The sequence below is a fragment of the Brachycentrus maculatus genome, unplaced genomic scaffold (genome assembly GCF_059751285.1).
Source record: "Brachycentrus maculatus isolate JH-2025_06_01 unplaced genomic scaffold, ASM5975128v1 h1tg000472l, whole genome shotgun sequence".
Taxonomy (NCBI): domain Eukaryota; kingdom Metazoa; phylum Arthropoda; class Insecta; order Trichoptera; family Brachycentridae; genus Brachycentrus; species Brachycentrus maculatus.
The window spans coordinates 457,982-474,650 of record NW_028281219.1 but is presented as its reverse complement, the minus strand read 5'-3'; the positions used below and the strand labels follow the sequence as shown (position 1 = coordinate 474,650).

The following is a 16,669-nucleotide window of genomic DNA, read 5'->3' as shown; positions in this document are numbered from 1 at the left end:
ATTTTAATAAAACAATTATTATCACGCTGTTTGCGAGAAACGCATCGTTTACATCCTGTTGGTAGAGAGCGGAAGACGCTTATAAGCGTACTATTTGCTTACTTTTGGTAGAGCGCGAGGGACGTCAAAAAACATTGCACAGATCTGAATTGGGTTTGTGGTTACTTTTAATCAGTATACTGAGGGCCGGGCGGCGACTGCCAGAGTACAATTAGGGTCGGAGTTAATTAAAAACCAACAATGTGTTAATTATATTGCTATCTCAATGTGGATGAAGAATAATATTAGAGCCTGGGTATTTACAGGGCTCCCAACCTGTCATAGGCTGGTTTGATTTAAGTGATCTCTTTATTCATGTATAACATTCACCATTCTACCCTTGACGGTGAATGTTCTGGGCAGTGGGAATGTGATGCTTTGTAAAAGAGGCAAGCTTAACCCTTTCAGTAGTATGTACTAGGAGAATTATTTTCCACCATACTTGTTTGGAGCCGTACGTGTCTTTGAGAAACAATTACCCCAGAAAATTTAAATTAAGTATAGTAATACTTATGCTGCCACCTATGGGGATGTCAGCAGAACTATTTACTAATTTCAGCCCAAAGAGTTCAGACAAATTGAAATATATATTTTTTTTTTATTTAAAAACAGTTCCCAGACTTCTGCAACTTAAATGGTTAATGGCGGCTCTCGGAAGGCATTCAAAGTACGTACATGGAATAGCCAACTGAATTGCCTTTTCTTGACAACAGTTGTGACTATGGGTTGGTGTGTCCTATGCCATATTTCCTCATTCCTCACAAAGTCATTCCACCCCACGCCTAAAATTCTTCGCAGGCATCTATTCTCAAAGCTTGGCCATTGTAAGGTGCCATGTCTCAAAGCCGTATAAGAGAATAGGAGTGATGCAGGCATTATATAGGCGGCATTTGGTCTTCACCGAGTACAACCCGAAAATCACAATCTTCTTCTTCTTCTTTTAGGACTAGGTCCTGTCATTCTCCGGTCCGCACCTGGGAGGTGGAAGACCAGCTATCCCTCCATCATTTAGGTGGTCTTCCATGGGGTCTGATCCCTCTTATGTTGCTGTCCGCTGCTATCCTCACCACTTGATCCGAACTCGCTCTTCCCACATGATTTCTCCAGAAACGACTTCTTTCTCTTCCCCATCGCACAACACCTTCAACATCGCAGATTTTTCTGAGTTTCTAACTCTGTCGCGAAGTGTTAGGCCTGCAATGGGTCGTAGAGTCTTCATTTCCGATGTCCTAAGAAGGCTTTTTGTTCTCGCGGTGTCGGCTCTTGTTTCCGTGGCGTATATCCACATATCACTAAATAAAATTTAAATGTAATATCAACTGACCTGAATGGGTTCATAGAAGAGATCTTCAACTCCCTTGGTTAGTCCGATAACTAATCCGTAAGGGTTTCCTATGACATCGAGACCTAGCACCAGCACGTACAGTTGCTTTAGGGCTTGTCCCGTATAGTGGCTGGTAGCAGTAGCTATCAACTCCTTCTGGGACAGGAACTCATACGTCCTCTCGTAATATGCTAACCTAAAAAAAATATGTGTGATGACTTTCGCGACTTACAAGTTAAACTTTTAAGGTTTTAGAAATAGTTGACTTCATGCATTGCTCTCTTTGCATTTATTTTTTGCAAGATACAAAATTGGCTCTGTGGAATTGAGAAAACCATGTGATATAAGATATCTGAGTTTTAACCACTCAACAGTCGAATTTTGGCAAGAAAATTCGCTGGTGCAAGAAGTCCTCACCAACAAGTCGAAACAAGACTGCCCGAACACCGCCCGGGTTAGTCAATAAAAATAAATACATTTTTAATTAATGTTTTATCTAGTAAATATGTACTACTATTTCTTAAAATCTACTGTGACACGTGTTTCGATGCATTCCGCATCATTTTCAAACACCATATGTGAAGCTAATTTTAAATTTTAGAGTTGGGTCCTTGGGATGTTGAAGGTTGAAGAGGGGGTAGTAGCTGTTTCTTATTTTTATTTTTTTTATTTTTTTATTTCCTATCAGTGGGAACATAGACAATAGAGGGGAGGCTTTAGTCATTGTCATATTGTTAATTATGGGTTTATTGTTATTTATATTTTTATGAATTTGTATTGTTTCAAAATGTTGTAGTTTATGGCTTTTCGTATTAAGTATCTTTAGGATTTCTACGTTATTGTGGTTAAATTTGTGATCATTATCTATTACATAGTTAGCAAATTCCGAAAAATTATTATTTCTCAAACATAATTCATGTTCCCTGATTCATGTTTTGAATTTTCTGGAAGTCATACCAATATACGAACTCCCACAGTCGCAGTTTAATTTATATATGCCACTATTGTCTAACATATTTCCAGGATTACTTTGTGTTTTAAAAATTTTAGTTAAATTATTTTTTGTGCCACAGTAGATTTTAAGAAATAGTGGTATTTACTTAGTAAAACATTAGTTAAAAATGGATAGATTTTACCACAAAGTGACTGCCGAATCAATTAATGAAAAAATAAATACGTAATTATATTAGACTCAGGCAAATCAATACCGAGATGTCGGAATACGATTTTCCTGACCAGTACTCTGGCTCATCACTAGAATACAAACTACTTGTCCAAGTTACACTCGAGCTAAACTGAGAACTGGTTAAACCAGAATACTACAAGCGTAAATTTAAACTTTTTTGTCACTTTTTCGTCTGATCCAGTCCAATTTGCCTAACACAAGAGTAAATTTGACAAAATAATATGGAAGCTTACTTGAAGATCACGTCGTTCATGTCGGTGAGCGTGACACCTAGTCCCTGGAGGAGGGTTCCCACAAAGGAAGGCAGCTCTTGGGCGCCTCCCATGGAGAAGGAGACATGCACCTTCAGGGGAGAGAGATGAAGGAGGTCGTAGAAGTGCTTCTGGTCTGTGGCCGTGTACTCTGCTACCACGGACTCCAGTGGTTTTCCAGCTGCTTCCATGTCCAGGGCAAACCTTTCAGCCTACAAAAATTTGAAATATCCTATTTTAAATCAGAAATTAAATATCTAATAAATAAGTGAAGTAATTGGTGATCAATCTAATCTTAACCTTACACCAAAATCTAGCTGAATTATTTCTTTATCTTACTTAACACATTGTTTGTGGAAAACAATTAAAAGAGTCTATTACATACTGTTGGTAGAGAGCGGGAGACGCTTATAAGCGTTCTATTTGCTTACTTTTGGTAGAGCGCAAGGGACACAAAAAAATATTGCACAGATCGGAATTGGGTTTGCGGTTACTTGTAATTAGTATACTGAGGGTCGGGCGGCAGACTGTCTGAGTATAATTAGGGTCGGAGTTAATGAAAAACCTGCCCGACAATAATGTGTTAATATGTATCACTTAGTAATATGGGTGTCTCATATTGAGATGAAACATTTATCATTTTTTATTAAAGAAGATAGTCTGAGCATTCCAGGCTTACAACCTGACGTTTGGCTGGCTTAAGTGATCAGTTTAAACACTCAAGTAAGGCTTTATAACAAAAATTAGATTTTCAAAAACCATACTTACGGCAACACTTTCTGATATCTCTTCCGTAGGGAACATCCCCATCAGGGCGTTGATAAGGCCCATGTCTATCTTGACGTGGAACTCCTGCACTAGGAGCTTGTAGTACTTGTACTGCTTCACGGTCGTGTGTTCCATGAGTCGTTGGACGATGCATAACTCCACAAAAGGTTTCATAGCTGGAAATTTAATAAATCAAAATAAAGTCATGTAACTACCTTCTACCTACTCGCCATTATGCACCATTTACCAGTAAAAAAAAAACATTACGTCTCATTTTTTGTTTTGGTAAATATTCCTGCAATTTATGATCAACTTCATCAATACCTGATCCAATGGTCGAACGTTCCGTGACATTGTATATTATATATGTTTACTGTTTATGTGGGGTTTTACTGGATGCTGTTAATAAAATGAAGATATATATATTTTTTTAATGAATAACCCGCAAAGCCTCTTTTTTTTAGAGGCTTGTCTGCAGGCAGGATAGTATAGATAGGGAAGGTAAATGTGAAAACCACATCACAAACAACAGACCAATTGAAAATAAATCTTTCTTGAATTTATTTTGTAATTGGCGGGAATTGAACCCGTGATACAAGTTTCGCAGTCGAGCGTCTACCCAACTAAGCCTGATTAATGCACCAAGTTGTGTGGTAGTAAAATTAGAGGTGTGGCAAATAAATCTTGTCAGAAGCAATATATATACAAGGGTTGTCTGAAAAGTTTCCGACCTAACAATGATCCAAGTGTTTTTTTCATCAAATTCGTCATCTAACTCGTCTTTAATTTGCATAGACGTGTTGCCTTTCAAAAACAAATATTTAATTACTACCTTTTATTATTACTAATTTTTTCCATTTTTGAAAAACGCTCACGGCGACTCACTCAAACGACTGTCAAAAAATAACTGTGCAATCAAAGTGGTGGAAATTTTGATGAGTACCTTTTAAAACATGCCCAAACACATGCTCTAATTTTTATTGACAACGAGTGCCATCTTCATGTTGAGGTCGGAAACTTTTCAGACTGCCCATGTATGTATTTCAAAGTGTGAAAACATGTGATTTGGCGGGATTTTAGAACATCCATATTTTTGTCCATCCCTTACTGCGCCCACAGTGTGTGGTATAGTGTGTGCCCGGAAGGCGGGAGCAGCACCGCAGACTGACCTTGGTAGTTGGCAACGGAGCGCGGGGGCGGCACGGGCGCGAGCACCACGGGGAAGGTGGGCGCGGGCAGCTGCTGGTCAGCCTGCAGGCGGTGCAGGCGCGCGTGCAGCTGCGAGCGGTGCGTGCCTGCGCCGTACTGCGCCCACAGCCCGGGCTGCAGCGTGCGCCGCAGGAACCGCTTGTTGGGCCGGAGCATCTTCATGGACTCGAAATCCACCTGGCACACAACAAAGTACATTCACACCTGCTTATTTCCAAACCTTTCCCATACAGAAAGGATTCATACCATGTGTGTATGAAAATCATAGTACCGTAGAACGGGGCTACTTGAACATTGATGTGTTACTTGAGCCCAGTACAAAAAAAATATTTAAATCTGTATTTGGTCTACAATAATGAACGTACCGACATGATTCATTGTTTCCCTGACAGGTGACACTTATTGTCTCGATACTTCGATCGATACCACAATCTAAATATTTATTTTGTACTGGGCTAAGTAACACATCAAAGTTCAAGTAGCCCCGTTCTACGGTACACAGCTCGTAACTCGCCGAGTCACAGATTCCACGTCCTTTCCAGCACGCCGCCAAGCGCCGACTGACGGCGGCCATCCGATAAACGAGAGGCCAGAAATCGGATCAAACAAAAGTGGAGTAATCGAATTGTCTCGTTCCCTCCTTGTGGTAATACCGCATTTATTAGAGTGAAAGAAATAACATGTCGATAGCAGACAACCAATTTACGTACTGATATATAAGTATGTAGAACTCACAATTCGCTTACTCCTTTCAAGAACGTCGTAAATCAAAAATCGTCAATTTTCAGTTGTGCATGTTTTCGGAATGCCCTGAAAATGTACTATATCCCAGCAAAGGCGGCATATTTTCAACTTAATATTTACCCGCTACAGGGCAGAAAGTGTTGTTTTTGCATTTTGAAGAAAAGGTATTGTTTAATAATTTTTTTAAATATACCTACTAAATATTTTTCAAATGGAGAAAAAACATTCAGATTTTACCTAAAAAGATCTGTTGCACAGTAAAAAGTTCAATAAGTGGCTTGATATTTATTTTTAATACATTTTATTATATTTTTAAACTTTAAAAACTTTCTCCTGAAAAATCAAGTTTTTGATATATGACGTTGTTGAAAGGAGTGAGCAAATTGTGCTTTTTATCAAAAACAATATTTTGAAACATTTAATGATTTGAAATTATAAAAATAAATATGGGAAAATTTTCTTTAATATTATTTTTTAAATTACAAAAAATGTGGAGTAAGTAGCTCTTATAATACTAAAGTTATCGAATTAAAACTCATAAATGGGGGATTTCAATTCCCTTGTTTGAGCCGGCTATGTTAATACAAGAGATATGACTAATGAGGTCTGCGTAAGGATTTGTGCCAGATAAATCTCCTGACATCGTTTTATATAATAAATATAAATAATAATTCTATGTATGGAGTGTGCTACTGTATGGCTGTGAGACATGGTGCTTATCTGAAAGGGATAGGAATAGGCTGAATGCGTTGGAGATTTGGATCTATAGAAGAATGCTCGGGCTATCCTGGAGAGACCACATCTCCAACGACGAGGTGCTACGATTGATCAAGGAAAAGAAGCACTTACTCGCGACAATCTCCAAAAGACGCGCCGAATGGATCGGCCACGTGCTAAGACAAGAGGGTTTCCTGTACCAAATAATAGAGGGGACGATCGAGGGAATAAACGCCCGAGGACGCCCACGTCGCGAATACCTGAGCGACTTATACGAAGACATGGGCTGCTCGACGTATGAGGAGCTGAAGAGGACTTTCGAAAATAGGCAAGAATGGCGAAGATGTCACCTGTTGCTGCAGACCAATCCGCAGGATTGAGACCAAAGAAGAAGAGAATACTTCTTGCAAAACAGTTTTTGATGTCATATTTTAATTTAGTTTTTACATGTTTACCTCCATTTTGGTGTCTATGAGTGCCCTTCCCGGAACAGTCTTCCCGGCCACCTCACATTCCGTCAGGAACCTCTGATAAGCATCCTCCACCATGGCTGTTTCCGTGATACTCAGGGGCTTGTAGCGCCGGTCTACGTGTTTGCATATCTCCCATATTATACCAGAACTATAAATAATAAAAAATCATACAAAAACATCGGGTTTGCATCTGAATTAAACTCTTTTATTTGTATATCGTAGTCGTACAGGAGAAAGTGACCAACTAACAAAACGTAAAATGTTCAGGAGGGCCATTAAGGTCGCTTTTGCTTGGCAAGAAAATTAATATCAATGCAGTTAGTAATTTCAACAAGTCAATATATTATACTTCCAAGTTTAAGATTCTTTCGGATTTTTTCAGGCCAATATTAAGCTAGTAAGATATCAAATAGTCAATTGTCACGTTTTTGTAAAAAAATGCACTTGGTCACTTTCTCCTGTATGACTACAATATATTCGTCTTAATATAGTTGCAAATGGAGCAAAAAAATAGCAATATGAATATTTATTGATAAACAAATTAAAACTTTTTTGTTTATTTTTTAAGTAAATTAACCCCTTAACCACAGCTGGCATATATCTAAATATAAAATAAAACACTTACATGAGACCATTTTTGAATTTATTAATGTAAACATGACTAGTTTTGAGAACTACAGATGTTCTCAACAATAGGTAAAAATAAAAATACGTATGAACGGTGAAAATACAAATGTTTGTATTTTCACCTATTGATGAGTTCACATATGTAATTCTTGAAACTAGTTATGTTTACATTAATAAACTTAAAAAAAACTGTCCTAAATAAGTGTTTTATTTTTATGTTAAAATCATAATATTATTCCACAAAGTTAATGCCAAAACAATAAATAACATTTATTTTTATGATATGCCATAAATGTGGCTCTTGTATGACTATTCCAAATACATATAATTAAGACCCAGGATTAAAAGTGACTCAGATTGTAATCAATTTTCACTTAAACATCGCAAACTATTTATACCATGGATTGAAATCAGAACAAAAAACAACAAAAGAGCAACAAAATGTCCTTTTTTGCTCAGCGATTATTGGGTTGATTGAGAGATACAAGAATGTACTGCGTATCATTAAGAACAGCATTAATGTTTAATTTCTTGTTTTTTAATGTGATTAATTAGACATAAGGAGCTAGTCCAACGAGGTGATCAAAATGTCATATTTCAAGAAAGACTTACTGGCTTTAAATATTTCTTCAATATATACATCGCTTACTCCTTTCAAGAATGTCATAAATCAAAAAACTTGATTTTTCAGGAGAACTTTTTTTAAGTTTAAAAATATAATAAAATGTATTAAAAATAAATATCAAGCCACTTATTGAACTTTTTACTGTGCAACAGATCTTTTTAGGTAAAACCTGAAAGTTTTTTCTCCATTTGAAAAATATTAAGTATATTTAAAAAAATAATTAAACAATACCTTTTCTTCAAAATGCAAAACCAACACTTTCTGCCCTGTAGCGGGTAAATATTAAGTTAATAATATGCCTCTTTTGCTGGGATATAGTACATTTTCTGGGCATTCAGAAAACATGCAAAACTGAAAATTGACAGTTTTTGATTTATAACGTTCTTGAAAGAAGTGAGCGACATATTCTAAAAATTGTTCCAAATGCGTTCTAATTTGAACGCTCGAAATCTCGGCCATAAAGAAATCCAAGTAAGAAAATATAAATCTGTTTGTTGTACATACCTGGCAATACTGATGTACATGATTTCCTGGCGTATGAGGTTGTTGACCAGCGACAGGCCGATGCCGTGCATGGAGAGCGTGACCTCGGTCTGGATGGCCCCCGCCTCGCCCGCCATGTGCGCCGAGTGCGCGATCATCACCTCGCGCGTGAACAGCAGCACGCGCTGCATGCCGTCCAGGAAGGACACCCAGTACGCCCGCGCTTCGTTGCCCAACCTGCACATGTTCCAGAGACAATCAGATCAGAAACGCTTCTTTGCAGAAAAGCGTGTTTATCATAGCAACAGCAGCACGCGCTGCATGTTACCAGGAAGGACACCCAGTACACCCGCGCCTCGTTGCCCAACCTGCACACGTTCCAGAGACAATCAGGTCAGAAAAGCGTCTTTATCATAGCAACCAGGCATCCAGGAAGTATACCCAGTACACCCGAGTCCTGTTACCCAACCTGCACACGTTCTAGAGACAATCAGATCAGAAAAGCGTCTTCATCATAGCAACCAGGCATCCAGGAAGGACACCCAGTACGCCCGCGCCTCGTTGCCCAACCTGCACACATCCCGAGCCACATTAGATCAGAAACACTCAAACCTTTACGGCCCCCAAAAAAAAAACTTTCCACCAGGTCCACAATAGATTTACAGTATTTCATACTTGATTTTAAAAACTGATTTTTTCATTTAAAAATTTAAACTTGATTTGTAGCAAAATCGAGATTTATTTTTGAAATGTACAAAGTAATGCCTTATTATCTATATTTTATAATTTTTTATTAGAAAGAGCCCAAAAATCATTACCTAAACTCATCAACAATTCCTGGAAGACAGATGGCTTTTGGATTTATTCCGATATTCTAGTGGATTGAATACTCTTAAATATCAGTAATAATTTCCGTATTGCTAATAGTCATTAACGCGTGCACGGAGCAAGTGTAACTGACAGTTACTAACTGTTGAATGCAAATCGAAGTTCAGTGACTGTGCAGCGCTGCGTGACCGACCCTTTTGCTCCAAAAACGACCCTTTTGTATCCCTTCCAGATAAACTCATTCGAATGGACAAAAACCATTTGTCCTCTGCTCCACATACTGTTTTAATATATAGAGCTTGCGTTTTTACTTAATAATACTAATAATAAAAAAATGTCTAATGACATTTGACATAGGACCTACAAGGAAAAAATCGATGTGGAATGAGATTCAACATTGGACCGGTAAGGGTTAAAAGCGTCTTTATCATACTATTGGTAGAGAGTGGAAGACACCTTTAAGCGTTCTATTCGCTTACTTTTGGTATAGCGCGAGAGTTGCCAAAAAACATTGTACAGATCAGAATTAAGTTTGCGGTTACTTGTGATTAGTACATGACCCTAATTAGTATACTATGTAATTTATTGATGAAAAAATCGCCCGCTAACAATGTGTTAAAACGTATGACTGTATTGGATTGATACAATAATTTATACAGTGGAAAAATAAGGCTACATTATTTTTAGCCAGGGACCACATTAAATAATATTATCAAGTCAAAATTCATAATAAAAGAGATGACAAAGCTTTTTCATATTGATGAATTTTATTTTTTTTCTATAAGAGAATTTTACAAACACAATATTGCATAATATTGACTTACATGAAATTGCCAAATCCGTCTTTTCGTAAATCATTCTCCACTTCCTTTTTCTTGTATCCTTCAAACATGATTATTCTAGGACCTGCTGGGTTTTCCCAGGTGTACATGATGCTGTGCATACCCTTTATAGTCCTGGAAATAAATGGTATACATAATATTAAATATATGTACTACTTAACACCTCACTCGTGACATTTATTTAATTTTCTGAAAAATGGGTAATATGGTTGTCGACCACGGGTAGAATTGTGAATGTTTCAGTGTATCAACTGATCGCTAAAACCAGCCAGTGAGAAGTCTTAAGTCCTATAAATACCCAGACTCCTATATTCCCATGTCGGTTGAATTCTTTATCCACATTGAGATATCGATAAAATTCATGATGTAAATGACCCAAACAAAAAAAAAATACACTCCAATAATGAATGTTTATCTACACTGTTTGAAAAAAATTGTACAAACGTAACATAACTACTTTACACACTTAGGATAAAGGATGTCATATACCTATATAGGATAAAGGATGAAAGGTAGGAGGCTAACCTGGACTACATGGGAACATAGGAAGATCCACAGCAACAGGTTTGGAGGCAACAATGGAAACCTGATCTACAAGTTTGTAAACTGACCATAAGTATTATCCAGTCAGATACCTATTTAGGGTAAAGGATGGAGGATAAGGTAAGAGGCTAACCTGGACCACATGGGAACATAGGAAGATCCACAGCAACAGGTTTGGAGGCAACATTGGAAAGCGTATCTACAAGTTTGCAAACTGACCATAAGTATCATACAGTCAGATACCTATTTAGGATAAAGGATGGAGGATAAGGTAAGAGGCTAACCTGGACCACATGGGAATATAGGAAGGTCCGCAGCAACAGGTTTGGAGACAACAATCGAAAGCTTGTCTATAAAGGGATGACTTCAATTAATAACTAATCCATACTTAAAATACATCAAATATTCAATCAACATTCACCAAAAAATACATGACAGTGAAAATCATTGAAGGCAAAAATGAAATAATTACATGACAATAAATTGCATGAGCTAACACTTTATGTTGAAATTTTGTATATTAAAAAAACTGCAATTATCAATGAAAAAACAAGTTGAATTTTTGAAAATGTTAATCTGTGTCAATGTAATAAGGAAATGTGGGAAAGTCACGCTTGCTCCTATTACATACAGAGTATGACTCGTTGAAGATAATTTTATAAAATATACTCTTAATGGATACGCATATCCGCAATGACACAACTTATATAAATATCTAATAGTAACAATTGTTCGCCTCCGTAGTGTAATGGTCAGCACGCTCGGCTACCGTTCTGGAGGTCCCGGGTTCGATTCCCGGAAGGGGTAAAATAAATATAAGTGATTTTTTTCACTGTACTATTTATTCGATATTACCCTGGACTAGTACCTGAAGCGGAGGGCTGATCACCTTTCCTTCATGGTTAACGATCAAGATAACACTGTGTTTGTATTATGCAGTGCCCTACGTACCATTGGGGTGCGGATAAGGGTTTAAAAAAAAAAATATTGTAACAATGTAAAACAGCAAAAACATAAAATGTGTAAATTTTAAAGCCCTCTTGAGGGCTTTAAAATTTACACATTTTATGTTTTTCTCTCTCTTTTGCAAAAAAGTTGTGCAGTATAAAGAGGTCTATTTATTATTATTATTATGTTAAGTTTAAGGTCATCGAAGGTTTTCGCATTCTAAGAGCACACCAATTAAAGAATTATATCCTTAATTTTCATCAAGTTACAATTACAGTTTTTGCTGCGCAACCCTATATCTAAAACCACCGAGTACATACAGGTTTATTTCTTTAATAAAAATTAAATGCTTGAAAAATCCACTTAATTGAGTTTCATTTTATTTATGACTAGTTTCGAAAACGACAATTGTTTTCATCTTCTGGTACAAATTAAAACTAACGAATAAAAATATATTTAGGTGTATATATAGGTTAATAAATATAGGGAGGGGGGGGGGTTAAGGAACAACATTTTTTGTAAAAAGAAACATTGATAATAATGGTGACGTATTTTGAAACAGTATATTATTAATTATTGTTTTATCTGAATTTAAATTTTTATGTATTTCTAAATTTTCTAAATTATTCATGACTTGACCTTTATTTGTAACAGAGTGTAATAATTTAAGTGTATGATAGTCAAATGAGTGGTTAGTTTCCATGATACGATTTGCAAATTCCGAAAAATAATTACTTGTTAGTCCACGACGATGTTCTCTTATTCTAATTCTTAGACTTCTCGCAGTTTGGCCAATATATTTTTTATCGCAGTCACCGCAAGAAATTTCATAAATACCGCTTCTATCTAATATGTTTAGTTTTGATTTTGAGTTTCCAAGAATTTTACCCAAGTTGTAACTCGTATAATACGCAGGTTGAATATGAATATGGTTTATTATTTCGAGAAATAAAAATACTTTGTATTCTGATCCACTCACATTTTTATTTTACCAACTAGTTTCGGCAACAACCTGTTGCCCTCTTCAGGGTTACATTTATTACTGTCATACCTGTAACCCTGAAGAGGGCAACAGGTTGTTGCCGAAACTAGTTGGTAAAATAAAAATGTGAGTGGATCAGAATACAAAGTATTTTTATTTCTCGAAATAATATATCAAGATGATCCACAAAGTTAATGCTTTCAATATTCAAAACATGAATATGGTTTATTTATAATATGTACTTACTTAATGTTGATGCTTTCTTTTTCCCAAAGTTTGATATCATAAGGAGTATGGTTGATGATAAGTGCGGGAGCCAAGCCGGGTCGGTATTGCCTTAGAGTCACATAAACCCCTCCTTCTGTGACCAATGTCTCCACATTTATGCCTCCGTACTACAAAGTGATAAATATCATATATGTACTTACATTAGAAACGCACAGAAATATTTAGTTCACTTCAACATGTAAAGTGTGCGGCACATGCAACAAGCTAACGTGTCAGTTTATGGTCCCATGGTTAGTGTCGCGGACTTTTGAGTCAGAGTTTCTCGGTTCGAACCTACTCTAACACAATTTGATACCTATTTTAATAATGAGCCGCTTAGGCTCTCAGAAAAAGCATGAAATTGAAGTGTTTTTGTAAATAATAAAAATACAAATATTTCTCTTTTATAACAAAAAAATATATACATAATATTTCCCCTGGTGCAGAATACGCACTAGGCTGATAACAATCAGACAAATGGCTTAAAAGTATCATTGCGTTATTGAAAGTATACCCTTACAGTCTTGATACATTAATTTATATCAGTGTGTAATGAATAAAAAAAATACAACAAAAGAAATTAAGTTTTATATATAAATGTTTAATTTGCGAGTGTGAACTCGGCTGGAGTGTACCCTCGACGATTCATGTTTATGCTTGCTAGTCTTAAAGGGAGTATAAACATGAGCTGCGCGTAAATACTACACACAAAAAGAACAGTGTGTACTACATAAAAGAAATTTCATATTATTTCAGATTTTTAATAAAGTTGTAGCATTTTGAAAATCGCTATTTTGTTAGCATTCCCCATATATTGAACTCAGTGAAGGAATGGATGTCAAGTTTTGGAAAAAAAAACGCCAATTCTTATCCATAGCTTGCTCAATGGTGTGTGTTATGGCCATCTGGGATTTGAAGCACTCTGTGCATATTTCGCTTCCGTTCCTCCCATTAGCCCGAGTTGAAAGCATTGAAATAACACCCCGTTAACTATTTTGTGTAGTCAGTTTTTTTTTGTAGGAGACTTTCCATTTGCTAGCTTATCCTCAACTGTTCCTGTAACTACTGGCTTCATTCTTTCCGAGAATATGTTCAAAGAATCATTTTGTGGAGAGCCTTTCAATAACTGATAACTAGAGGATCATTCTGAGAATTCTTGCATCATAGAGGACAGTTATAATAATGTTTTACCTCATTATTCAATTTGAGTAGAGCTGTATTTTGGTCAGTGTAGATGAAGGGAGCGCTGATGGCAGGACTATCAGCCGCCTTGACTTTCATTAACTTGTCTTCCTTTTCCGACTTTGGCCAAAGAGGAGTGCTGGAGTTGGGTTCAATCTACAAATAATTAGACACATATTTAATCAGTATGTATACATATGAAAGAAATAATCAAATAAAACTGTGGCAGGCAACGTGGTGTAGGTAGTTAGACGCTCGGCAGCGATACAGGCGTTGCGGGTTCGATTTCCCGCCTAGTGCAAAATTAATTCAAGAAAGATTTATTTTCAATTAGTCTGGGTGTTTGTGATGTATTTTTCACATTTACCTTCCCTATCCTTACTATCATACCCGCAATCAAACCTCTTATTCCTAAAAATAAAATGTGACTTCAGCCAGTAAAATGTCCCTATGTAAAAACACGTCTGCCTCCATAGTGTAGCGGTGTTTAAAAATAATGCGAATTGCATCAAAACACGTGTCACAATAGGTTTTAACCTGTTAACCGGGCGGGACGCATAAATACGTCAAACGTAAATAATATCGGGTACGGGTAGCACATATGAATACGTCCTTAAAATATATGTTGCGCCCTGGAACGGGCGGGACATATATTTTTCAAACAACAAAGGTATTAGTCATCCATACATGTCTCGACATGAATTTAAGATTCTTGCCCGTTACAAGTTGCGTAATTGGACACCGGACGGAAGAAATAGTGGTATTTACTCAGTGAAACTTAAATTAAAAAAGTAGTAATATAAATAGAAACGGAAATGGCAACTTACTCTGGTGTAAGGATCGCCGGGTCTATCCACTTCTTGGCACTCGATTGCAAATGGTGCATTGTTGATCAGCAAAAAGTAAGGAGTGAAGGTCACTTGCTTCGTCAGGCTATTGTAAGTGAGATGGTTGGACACGCCAATCTGCAAAGAAAATAACGTAAGAAGAAATAATGACCATGCATTTGTCATTACTTCTTCATAACCCCAATGCACCTAAATATCTTGCTGAAAACTTTATATACCTTTCAGATCATGGTCTATCTTTTCGTCCTTCCCAAGAAAGAACACTTTCCCTTCCTCGCCATAACACATCATTCTTCAGTAATTCCTTCTCTGTCCAAGCGGCCAGACTATGGAATGAATTACCTCTCCTTGTAAAAAATGCACCTTCTCTTATAACTTTAATGAAACGCCTGAGACATTACTATCTATCATTAGATTCTTAACTGTCCATCAAACCTCCTCCTTAGTTTTTCCCTCTACCTCATTCCCTAAACTCCCTTTTTCCTTTGCCTTCCTTATTATCATCAATTTGTAATTTATGTTTCTTTTTTTAATGTTCAAGTACTATCTACCCTCTGATTGCAAACAGCTATATATGGTATCAAACGTTTTGACCAATATCACTAGTCTGTTTTCGGTTGGTTGGAAGATATTTCTGCTTAGCAATAAGCCCGCCAATGTACTTATTTATTTTCTGTGCATTAAGTTTAAATAAATTTGCGAGAGATTTCTCATTCTAGCCATAATTTACCTGGTACACCATCCCGGAGTGTTTGCACACTACAACTCCCGAACTTCCGGGAATATCGAGAGAGAACTTCTGCGACCAGTCTCCGTTCCCGACTCGGATAGAAGCTTTCTTTTTCCCGAAGAAGTTTTTAGCTCTGAACGAGAAAAGAATCGGCTCTTTGTAATCAGCCGGATGATACAGGATGTTGCTCAACTCTTCCGAACTCTGAAAATAAAGCGTCATGTATTATTATATATTGCAACTATGAAACTGGAATCATTTTGAAGTATTATTAAATAGTACTCTGTGTGCAAATAATTACATAAACCAAAAATTTGTTTCATGCTAAGTTTGGTAGCTTACCTTTCCAATAATGCTTCATCAAAAAACAACATAAACGTATAAACCATTGACATTGATAAAAACAAAGTAAAATACATAAAATAAAACTTAAAAAATAAAAAATAAAGCATGCTTACTTAAATCATGTCACCTCTGGAAACCACCTCACAAAATTATTTTTAATAAAATAAGTAAAATAATTAATTTTATAAACTCTTTTTTCTTTAAAAAATTTAATAAAAATGATTTTATTTAAATATTCAAGAAACGTTTTAAATATGAAAATAAAACATTTGTAAATGACTGCTTTTTTTTAAAGTTTACTAATGTAAACACGACTAGTTTTAAAAACTACAGATGTTCTCATCAACAGGTGAAAACACAAAACCTCTGTTGTATTTTTAACTTTTGATTAGAAAGTTTTCAAAACTAGTCATGTATACATCAATAAACTCAAAAAAATGGTCTGACTCATACAAGTGTTTTATTTTTATATTTAAATCATCATGTTATTCCACAAAGTGCCAGATCAATAAATAAAATAAGAAATGTCTGTATTTTATATCTAGGTATCCAATTACTACATACTGTTGCTTTTAACTATCCATGGTAACATATTAAATTGCTACTTCTACCAAATAGTTAAAAACCTAAAAAAAGAGTAAACAAAAATATAAAATTTCTGTTATTTCTGCAAGCTGTAAAATATCTATTCATGATTCTATGAATTGG

The 16,669-nt window shown here is 36.1% G+C and overlaps 1 protein-coding gene across 2 annotated transcripts in view; it reads right to left on the bottom strand.

Annotated features, from left to right (window-relative positions):
• Vps13 (vacuolar protein sorting 13C) overlaps positions 1 to 16,669 on the bottom strand; it is an 84,830-nt gene that overhangs the window by 8,442 nt on the left and 59,719 nt on the right. For both annotated transcript variants that reach the window (XM_088271983.1, XM_088271984.1), the window contains 11 exons: positions 15,617 to 15,820; positions 14,866 to 15,003; positions 14,048 to 14,194; positions 12,836 to 12,984; positions 10,099 to 10,230; positions 8,468 to 8,683; positions 6,694 to 6,859; positions 4,738 to 4,954; positions 3,569 to 3,744; positions 2,783 to 3,012; positions 1,364 to 1,559 (listed from right to left, as the gene is read on the bottom strand). In XM_088271983.1, coding sequence (XP_088128109.1) covers positions 1,364 to 1,559; positions 2,783 to 3,012; positions 3,569 to 3,744; positions 4,738 to 4,954; positions 6,694 to 6,859; positions 8,468 to 8,683; positions 10,099 to 10,230; positions 12,836 to 12,984; positions 14,048 to 14,194; positions 14,866 to 15,003; positions 15,617 to 15,820 — 1,971 coding nt within the window. The remainder of the gene's footprint in view (positions 1 to 1,363; positions 1,560 to 2,782; positions 3,013 to 3,568; positions 3,745 to 4,737; positions 4,955 to 6,693; positions 6,860 to 8,467; positions 8,684 to 10,098; positions 10,231 to 12,835; positions 12,985 to 14,047; positions 14,195 to 14,865; positions 15,004 to 15,616; positions 15,821 to 16,669) is intronic.